This window comes from Otolemur garnettii, unplaced genomic scaffold (assembly GCF_000181295.1).
Source record: "Otolemur garnettii isolate 467f Iridium unplaced genomic scaffold, OtoGar3 scaffold00092, whole genome shotgun sequence".
Taxonomy (NCBI): domain Eukaryota; kingdom Metazoa; phylum Chordata; class Mammalia; order Primates; family Galagidae; genus Otolemur; species Otolemur garnettii.
The window spans coordinates 3,781,254-3,791,882 of NW_003852487.1; the positions used below are offsets into that span (position 1 = coordinate 3,781,254).

General features: G+C 44.3%; 1 protein-coding gene across 1 annotated transcript in view; it reads right to left on the minus strand.

The window, feature by feature from the left end:
- The window catches only part of EIF3B (eukaryotic translation initiation factor 3 subunit B), a 30,002-nt gene extending 20,360 nt beyond the window's left edge, over positions 1–9,642 (minus strand). Inside the window, exons 1-4 of the mRNA XM_023516528.1 lie at positions 8,969–9,642; positions 2,386–2,578; positions 540–659; positions 136–193 (exon numbers count right to left, since the gene is read on the minus strand). Of these exons, the coding sequence (XP_023372296.1) occupies positions 136–193; positions 540–659; positions 2,386–2,578; positions 8,969–9,473 (876 nt within the window). The 5' untranslated portion in view covers positions 9,474–9,642. The remainder of the gene's footprint in view (positions 1–135; positions 194–539; positions 660–2,385; positions 2,579–8,968) is intronic.
- Between the last annotated feature and the right edge of the window lie 987 nt (positions 9,643–10,629).

Below are 10,629 nucleotides of genomic sequence, written 5' to 3' on the forward strand. Positions count from 1 at the left end.
GCCATCATTGTTTGGCAGGCCTGGGTTGGATTCGAACCCGCCACCTTAGGTGTATGTGGCTGGCGCCTTAGCCACTTGAGCCACAGGCACCATACCTAAAGAATTTTTTTTTGATGAATATTTTATACAACTCACCAGGTCTTTGAAAGGCTGTTTCTCTGGAATATCCCATTCATCACTGATTGTCATATATCTAAAAGAGAAAAACCACTGAGTAATAATATACCTGAAAGACTAGACAAAGGGTAACTTGGTCAGTGGTCCAACCACAGGCACTGCCACACTGCTCCTGACCTCCCCAGAAGTGGGAAAAACTTAAAAAGAGTTTTGGTTGACATAATAACTGGTGAAGGGTGCTGCCTGCCAGAAGCAAGAGGCAGGGATGTAAGATGGCCCTATGGCAGTCTGCCCAGCAAGGATCTGAACAACCTGAAAAGCCAGCAGCACTCACTGAGAAGTAGCAAGCCACCCAAAACAAATGCAGGAGTCACTCATATGCCAGTGTCCACTTTCAAAATCACAGCCAATTCTGAACTCACTTGTCAAAATCCGTGAAGAGGTTGACCCGGAATGTGTGCTGCTTGTCAAGCTTGTAGCCATCAGCATTTTTCACAGCATCCACAGCATGCGCAGGAGACGCATATTCCAAGAAAATGTACCTGAAGTAAGTAAAGGCAATTTTCACAAGTGCAGAACCCACAATCTGAGCACCTAAGACCTCTCCACACCAGCAAATAATTGACTCATCTTACTTCACTGCTCAAGGTAGTCAAATTGAGGATAAATCCATAGCCAAGTCATTCCTAAACAAGAAGGAAATCCTAACTAGAAAATCTGAGGTCCCTAGCTTCTCAATTATAAACTACAGAAATGTCTGTTACCTTGACTGTGGTGAGGATTTCATGATGTCTACATACATAAAAACTTATCAAACTGTATGCTATAAAACTATGCAGGTTTGATGTACGCCAATTATCCCAATAAATCTGTTAATCTAGAAAAAACTCTAATATTGTGTATTACAGGAAAATTACAAAGGACCTCAGAGATGTCTTATTAAAACCAAACATACAAAACAAGGAACAACTGGTCAAAAAGGAGTTACCTTTCAACCTAGTTCCCAAAACAGAAAATGTCAGTGGACTTGTATTTGATAATTTTTTTAGAAACTACTCTAGGTAAGTTTTTAAAACTTCAAAACCTTAAGTTAGAAAAACAAACTTTAGTATCTTCTCATTCCTATAAATAGTACCTCTCTGTCACCCAGGCTGGAGTGCAGTGGCACGATCACAGTTTCCTGGGCTCAGGGATCCTCCTTCCTCAGTCTCCTGAGTAGCTGGAAACTATAGGCTCACATCACCATGCCTGGCTAATTATTTAAACTTTTTATAGCGATGGGGTCTCCCAATATTGCCCACATTGGTCTAGAATGCCTATCCTCAAGAGTACTTTCAACCTCAACCTGTCAAAAGTGCTACGATTTCAAGTATGCACCACATCTGGCTTCTACATGAAATTTTATTGGACAAAGTCTGACCAGACTAGGAACTTTCATATACTAGCGGGAGGAGTGTAAATTGGTAACAACCACTCAAGAGCACAGTATTTGATATATGCAGTGGCAACAACTCAAAATTTCACTCCTAGGTATAACAAAAAACTCTCAGTTGTATAAAAGGAGATAAGAGATTGTTCATAACTGCAAAACACTAAATGTCAATAGGAAAACAAGTTGTCATGTGAAAACAGAATACAACTGCATCTAAGACAAAGGAATTAGAACCATACTATCATCATGGAAGACCTAATATTAAACCAAAAAAAGTAAGCTGCATACCTTAGGCTACCATTATTTTTAAAAGATACACTACTATATTAGCTAACACTAAGGGGGGAAAAGTAGCTAATTAAGCAGTGACATAATGCTTTCACCTAAAATTGTAGAAAACAATTTTAGGGATGTCATTTCAGAGATGTCAGATGAGTGAAAAAAAAAAAAAAAACAGAATCAATAAAATTCTAATTGCAAAATTTTCCTGACATTTTGCCAGCTTCCAGATCAATGTCTATTCTGAGGATGTCTTGTGTCAGTTACAGTTCTGATGGCAACCTTAAACATCATACTCTATAATTTCTTAATAATAAGTAGCCAAATTAGAATACTGTAATACAAGAACCACATTGCAATCTCCTTCTCCATGATGATTTCAGGACTGAATTATGGTTCTTAAGAGCTTCCAGCTGAGGGGGACCTGAATAACCAGGGCCAAAGTGCCATGGCAAGGCATGCTCTGAGTTCACAGTGAACCCCCGCCATACACAACCAGCATGCTTGACACCAAGAAAAATACAAATAAGACTTCAGTGATGGAAAAACATACTCACCCTTTTGTCTTCCCATCCTCTTCAGGATAAAAATCATTTGTGATTTTCCCAAACTTGGAAAAGATCTTGTGGATGACATTTTTGAGTTTGTCAAGTCGGTCAGGTCCCACCTGAGGAACATTGTCCACCACAATCACCGAATCGATTCCATCTGCTTCCTGGGGCCGATCTCTGAGCACATCTCCTAGTAACTCTATATAAGAGAAAGATCTGCTAAATGAGCTTTTGTACCAAGAAAAACATTAATACATTAACAAATCTCCAATAAGCAAATAAATTAACCTAAATGTTTTCTCTCCCTAGGTTGATTCATAATTTAAACATGAAAGAAGTGGCTAGACTTTTCAATTTTTTTTTTTGAGACAGAACCTCAAGCTGTCACCCTGGGTACAGTGCTATGGTATCACAGCTCACAGCAACCTCAAATTCTTGGGCTCAAGCGATACTGCTGCTGCCTTAGCCTCGCAAGTATCTAGGACTATAGGCCATGCCACCCAGCTAATCTTTCTATTTTTAGTGGAGACTGTGTCTAGCTTTTATCAGGGTTGTCTCCAACTCCTGAGCTCAAGCAATCCACCAGCAAAGTGCTAGGATTACAGATGTGAGCCACCACACCTGTTTTGACTTTTAACTATTCACATTCATTCCCTTTGACTAAAAATGTAAACAGTTAAAATATGTCAACTGACTTCTGTTAATAATGGCAAATATAAAGAGAATAATAAAAAATGACTTTAAGGTCAGGCATGGCGGCTTATGCCTGTAATCCTAGCACTCTGGAAGGTTGTGGCTGGTGGATTGCCTGAGCAACAGCAAGACCTCGTCTCTAAAAAAAAAAAAATAGACTGGCATTGGGACGGGTGCCTGTAGTCCCAGCTACTCCAGAGACTGAGGCAAGAGAAACTGCAAAGAAAGAGAATCTGAAGAATATATACTCTTTCAGAGATCCCTAGATTTCATCTCCATAGCCTACTAAAAGACAGTAGTCACTGTGGAGATTCCAAAGTTTCTAGGAGCTATGCATGTGCCAGAAACCAGGAGCACAGCCCAAATGTTTTTTCCTTGTATCGCAGTAGCTTTTTTGGAAGGCTGAATTCATTTGGAAGGCCTGAATTCATTTTTATAAGAGATGAGGTTTTGCCATGTTGCCCAGGTTGGCCTGGAACTCCTGGGCTCAAATGATTCTCCTGCCTCAGCCTCCTAAAGTGTTGGGATTATAGGCGCGAGCCACCATGCCCAGCTGAGCTTAATTAGCAGTAGCTTTTCTTTCTATATGGTGTATTTCAACCAATGATACCTTCAATTTCATGAAATGCCTCACAGGGCTGTCAGGAAGCATCATATTTACAGAAATTAAGTCTGCTAATGCTCAGGACAGTGCCTGGCACAATAAGCAGTGTATTACTATTACTTCCATAACTACAATCCAAAACTCAAAACATTAAACATTTATGCCATTTGCTTTTAAACCTAAAAACTTAAATACCCACAGTGGCAACAAGAACATTTGGCTGGAATTTGCAATTCTGTCTTCTGCTCCATGTTTAGGAATGTGAGTGAACTCAAAATAACTGAAATTCTCCTTTTTGTCAATAGGTGCTTCTTTATATAGCCCAACCACTTCCTTATCTGTTTACGAATCTCCCACTGTTGTTACTAGTTCTCTCAGGTAATCTTCCTGAACAGTGCCAGCTGCCGCTTCATCAAAGCAAGCAAAAAGAATTTCTGATGATATCTTCTGGATCTGTGCCATTTAACTTCTCACCAACGATGGTGAAGAATATGATGAAATTGGTGGGTCCTGGAGCCTCATTCATCATGACATCCAGATACTCATCAGTTGGATTTTTCCCCAGTGATACAAGCATGTCATGCAAATCCTTTGTCAATGTAACCATCTCTATTTTGATCAATCACATTAAAGTCCTCTTTGAATTCCTAAATCTGTGATTGGTCAAACATGGCAAAATATACTGGATGTTACCTGCTGAGGTGGTGTTGGTCTTTGCCCTTTTACTAGACATAGAGATGGTTAAATCCCTGCACAGCCACAAGAATCCATCTGAGCACCGCAGTGACACCCTTGTTGTCCCTTTCACCACCCTTCTACCCCAACAGCCAATGAAAACTAACATTTCTGCTTTACTAGCAAACTGGAAATCCCAACTTTCTAATGTAAATTCTGTATGAATCCCTAACACGATTAGTAATCTTGCCTAGACAGCTGTAAAATTACAAGGCACTAGGGTTAGGAGCTGGAACTGAAAGATATCTTTTACAGCTGCCATCAGGCCAGGTATGGTGACTCAGACCTGTAATCCTAGCACTCTGGTAGGCTGAGACAGGTGGATTGCTAGACGTCAGGAGTTTGTGACCAGCCTGAGCAAGAGTGAGACCCTGTCTCTAACAAACAAGGTGGGCATTGTAGCGGGCACCTGTAGTCCCAGCGACTTGGGAGGCTGAGACAAGAGGATTATTTGAGCCCAGGAGTTGAAGGTTGCTGTGACCTATAATGCCACAGCAGTCTACCAAGGGCAACATAGTGAGACTCTGTCTCAAAAAATAAAAAATAAAGTTGCCATTAAAGGATACTCACTAGATGAAGCTATCAGTAAAAGTAGTCAAAATAGCCAGGCATGTAGCTCACGCCTGTAATCCCAACACTTGGGGAGGCCAAGGCTGGTAGATTACCTGAGCTCATGGGTTCAAGACCAGCCTAAGGTAGAGTGAGACCCCATCTCTAAAAAATAGAAGGGCATTGTGGCAGGCACCTATAGTCCCAGCTATGGGGGAAGCTAAGGCAGAAGAATCACTTGAGTCCAAGAGTTTGAGGTTGCTGTGAGTTGTGTTGCCACAGCACTCTACTAAGGGTGACAAAGTGAGACTCTGTCTCAAAAAAAAAAAAGGGCAGCGCCTGTGGCTCAAAGGCGTAGGGCACTAGCCCCGTATGCTGGAGGTGGCGGGTTCAAACCCAGCCCTGGCTAAACAAACAAACAAAAAAAGTAGCCAAAATGAGATTATAAGGAAATTTTAAAACAACAGCTGATGAATGGCTTGTTACACATATATTTGTTCTGGAACCTAACTATCACTAGTTTCTTATTACATAGAACTCAAAAATTTCAACATGCTAAATATGACATCAGAAAATATTCTTCAATGCATTTTATTCTCAAAAATTAAGGTGAGAGCCAAGTACAGCGGTGCATGCCTATAGTCTAAGCTGTGGGAGAGGGCTGTTTGAGCCCAGGAGTTGACAACACAGCAAGATCCTGTCTCTGAAAAAACAAAAACAAAAAGTTAGGGTGAATTCTCTTTACTTTCACGTTTGAAATCTTCCATAATAAAAAATTAAAAGGACCTTAAAAAAGGAACAGAAACTCTTTAAATTCCAAAAGGCAAGCCCTGTCATCAACCATTTTAGATTAATTTCAACACTTCCAGGAATATTAAAAATGTTACCTTAAAAAAAAATTGCCACTTGAATGACAAAGATGCTAAAAAAAGAGGGAAAGAGACAGCCAGGCAGATCATAGCAATGCCAAACATCCTCACTCCTAAAACTGTAGGCAAATCCTTGGGTTACTTTCAACCATACCTACCACGTAATTAAATGGCCTGGTGAGATTCATCTGAATGTATAAGGCTTGTAATAAAAAGCCCAGCTTTTATATAAACTGTAGACTCCTCCCCCCAAGCTCAAAGTGGGAAGGAGTACCTGCAGTCTATAAGAATGTGCCCACACATGAAGTAATTACCCTATGAAGAGACATATGTCCTCAATCACTAGCAGCCCAAGCATCAGGTTCTCTTGGCTCATGTAGTCCTAATCTGTCTCCAGGGAAAACAGAAAGAAGCAATCCTCAAAACTAAGTAGCAAATATAAAGAGAAAGTATATTTAATGAGCCAAAAGAGAGAACATGTAGTGTTAAAACCTTGATTACATATTTGCTTTTTTTTTTTTTTTGAGACGGAGCCTCAAGCTATCCCCCTGGGTAGAGTGCCATGGCATCACACTCACAGCAACCTCCAACTCCTGGGCTCAAGTGAGTCTCCTGCCTCAGCCTCCCAAGTAGCTGGGACTACAGGCGTCCGCCACAACGCCTGGCCATTTTTTGGTTGCAGCCATCATTGTTGTTTGGCGGGCCCAGGCTGGGGATTTGAACCCGCCACCTTAGGTGTATGTGGCTGGCGCCTTAGCTGCTTAAGCCACAGGCGCCGAGCCTACATATTTGCTTTTGACAGAAACCAAAGGCAGGTGAAATATTAAACTTAAAGTACAAGTACAGATTAACAGTTTTTTTGTTTTTTTGTTTTTTTTTTTTGAGACAGAGCCTCAAGCTGTCACCCTGGGTAGAGTGCTGTTGCATCACTTCTAACTCCTGGGTTTAAGCAATTCTCCTGCCTCCGCCTCCCAAGAAGCTAGGACTACAGGAGCCTGCCACAACGCCCAGCCATTTCTTGGTTGTAGCCGTCATTGTTGTTTGGAGGGCCCAGGCTGGATTGGAACTCGCCAGCTCAGGTGTATGTGGCTGGTGCCTTAGCTGCTTGAGCCACAGGCGCCGAGCCCAGATTAACATTGTTAATATGGATCAAAGAATAAAGAGGCAAGACAAGAAGTCCAGCCCATCTTTGAAGGGTTCCTAAGACTCAGTCCCTTTTGTAAAGGATGGGTACAGTCTCTCTCACTCCTTCCACATCACTCTCTGGCCCTATAGGGTAACTCTGGTCATAAAACACAAACGCTACCACAGCTACTTACCTAAAAATCAGGGGCTATAAGAAAAGCAACAGCTTACTGAGTTTTAATTCCTCAGGACCAGGTGCCTCATCTGTCATTCTGGCTAACACTGCACCTAAGACTAACAAATACCCACAGCAGTCACCCAGCCTGGCCAGCCCTGCATTCTTGTTAGCATCCTCTGACTGCCCCTAACTCTGGAAGTGATTCACATGTTAGAAATGTGAATGAATAGATGAGGTGAAATAATACCTTTTAAACACTCAATTGCAGAATAAATACTCAAGGGCTCAAAGTAAAGATTAAGGGTGGCACCTGTGGATCAGTAGGTAGGGCACCAGCCCCATATGCCGAGGGTGGTAGGTTCAAACCCAGCCCCCGCCAAACTGCAACAACAACAACAACAAAAGCCAGGCTTTGTGGTAGGGGCCTGTAGTCCCAGCTACTGGGGGGGCTGAGGCAAGAGAATCGCCTAAGCCCAGGAGTTGGAGGGTGCTGTGAGCTGTGTGCCATCACGGCACTCTACCAAGGGCGAAAAAATGAGACTCTTAGCTCTCTACAAAAGAAAAAAAAGTAAAGATTAAACCAAAATGTCTATCATAAAATATTTTTAAAAATCGGTACATTAAAAACAAACCAAAAAACCACACACACTGGCCTGGGCAATGGAGTTTGGTACGAGTTCTCAACAAATGACTCCACCTTAAGGGACATAGCTCCTCAGGGATGAGGGGCTTAGATTACATCAGCAGTTCTCAACCTATGGGTCTGACTCACAGGAACTGTATTAAAGGGCCACAGCATTAGGAAGGTTGAGAACCACTGGACTAGATGTCCCCATAGTCATCACCAGTTTATGGTGTCTTTCCCGCTTTTCATGCTAAATGTCTTTCATCTTATGAAATAAAGTACGATATAACAATGGTCACAATCACTGGTAGCCCTTTAAAAATGTTTAAGATAAAAGTTGACAACTCTATGTCAGTTCCCTAGACTTTCTTGGGTGTATTTATCACTGACTACTTCAGTAAGGGTGTTTTTACTTTCCCCACTGTAGCATTAACTCAGTCAATATGCAGAGGCTGATGTGATTTCAAGGTGAAGAGTTAAAATAGCTAAAAAGAAAGCAAAAATGTATTAAGACTAACGATCATTAGACTTTAAGGCAATCAAGATTGAAACTAAGGCAAAGCAAGCAGTTATGAACACTAAAACCTGAAAAAAATAAACTGCCAACACGTGGTGGTATGCCCTACAGGCTTAGACAAAATGAAAACCCAACAGGAATCTGACAGCCTGGCACTGTCTGACTGAGGGAGTCTCTGGAGGCAGACACTTCTGCGGTCAAATGCTCTACCCCTGAACTATAAGCCCAGCTGTGGTAGACACTTCTGTAGGGCAGGGGGACAAAGTCATCTGGCACTGCCACAGCTTGTTTCTCCAATCTAGACCTTTAAAAAGTCTGGGTGGTCAGCTCTGGGGGTAGAAAGACCCAGAAGAGTGAGTCCTGGTCCTTGGTTTTTGCTCTACCCCCAGCCACAGTGGAGTAATCTGCCTTATACCACTCTTCCAAATTTCTGGTTCTGATGCAAATTCATGACTGCTCCCGAAGCTCCATCCTGCCCCCTTTTTTCGGGGGGTGGGGGGAGAAAGAGGAATGTAAGCACCAGAACACCTCTGTTATATATACTCAGAGACGACAGACAGAAAGTGATGACCCCTCTTTCAGTCACTTCGAGGAACACACGGACACCCTTGGTGGAAGTTCTGCACGAACCAGAAACAAATATAGACAACTTTTTAAGACAAGGAAATCACAGCCACGCTGACCCGCCCCTCACCTTCCTCGCTCACGTCGTCCACGAAGTCTTCAGGGTCGCTGAAGGAGGGTTCATCTGCGTCACCGTTCTCCACCGCCCGAGGCTCCGCCTCGGCTGCGCTGCCTTCGTTCCCAGCAGCCTCCTCGGACGATGCCTGTGCCCGGCTGTCGGCAGGCTCGTCCCGGGACTGTTCCCCTGTAGCCTCGCCAAGCGTTGGGGTCGAGGGATCGGCCTGAGATCCCGGAGGCTCCTCGGCAGACAGTGGCGAGGGCGACTCAGACGGGCCCAGGGTTGCCTCTGCCACGGTCTCCGCCCCGGCAGCTGGTTCGGCCCTCACATCAGGCTCTGGCCGGGCCTCTCCCACCTCCTCCTTAGCGCCCTCGGTTCCCGCCGCCTCCGGAGCGCCGGGCCCGGCAGGCCGCTGCAGGTCCTCCTCCGGCTGCGGCTCGGCGGCAGGATGCTGCTGGCCGGGCTCGGCCCGTTCCTCGGCCGCCTCGGGCACCGCCACGTTTTCCGCGTCCTGCATGGGCCCGACGCTGCCTCCTAAGCAGAGGTCTGCCGCCACCGCGCTTCCGACTCTCCCAGGCCGCACCGCGCGCCGCGCCGGCTACCGCCAAGCCATGTGCGTGCAACTGGGGAGGCCGCACCAGGACTGCGGGGAGGGTCACCCACGCCCGGGTCCCTCACTACGAGCCTGAAGAGCTCAGATCCGCAAAACGGTGTCTACCAGAAATCAGAATCACAGTTTTGCGAAAAGAAAGTGCTAAATTCTATTCACCAAAGTTGTTTTTGTCAATCAATAAACTCATTACGTTAGAAAACTACCCCAATTGCGGTAGCAGTTGGTTCCGTCCAATATGGCAGCAACTCCCTGCCTTCTCCCATCAGGCAATAAGGAGAAAGACTGAACTATTTGTGGCACCTGAAGGTAGGTAGCACAAATCATCCTAGTATGAGAAATTGTATGTGAATATAATCTAACTCAGAAGTTAACACCATAAAAAAATGTAAGCTCAACAAACGATTGCTTGTGCCATCTGACTTTTAACCAGACCGACCGTTTACCTTACGTTAGTAAATCCCCCCTGTACAAATCGGGTTTTTAGACTTGTCTACTGACTGGGCAAAACAACGGACGATTCCAAAATATAAAAAGAATTCGCGGGGAGCCAGCTAAAACCAACAGTATTATAAATACGACGTCCCTGCGCAATACAAAACTGTCTAAGAGTGGCTTGAATCATTCACGCCAAACCTCAGGTTAGCAGCTGGGACCCTTCCTTTCCCCCTACTAAATGGTAACGATGGTTTGACCCGTCCGGGATGGCCGCCCTCTGACGCCGAGCGTGTGGGTCACGTGTTGGGCGGGGCCAGGCGGCGTGCAGGTGTCTCCAGCTCCAGGACCCTGGTGGGCTTAGCTTTATCTGCTGCGGGGTTTGTGACTCCGGGTTGTTTTACTCATGATGAAAGCCAACTGGCCCCCAGGGTTATCGTGTTACCGGACAAAGTAGGTAAATATTTGAGATACAGCGGGAAAGATCTGGAAGGACGCACGTTGAACCTAGATGGTGGGTTTATTGCTGTTTACTAGAAAATTCTTCCAGCTTTTCTGTACGTGTAAAAATGTTTATAATAAATTGTCGGAGGAGGCCAGGCGCGGTGGCTCATCCTGTAATCCCAGC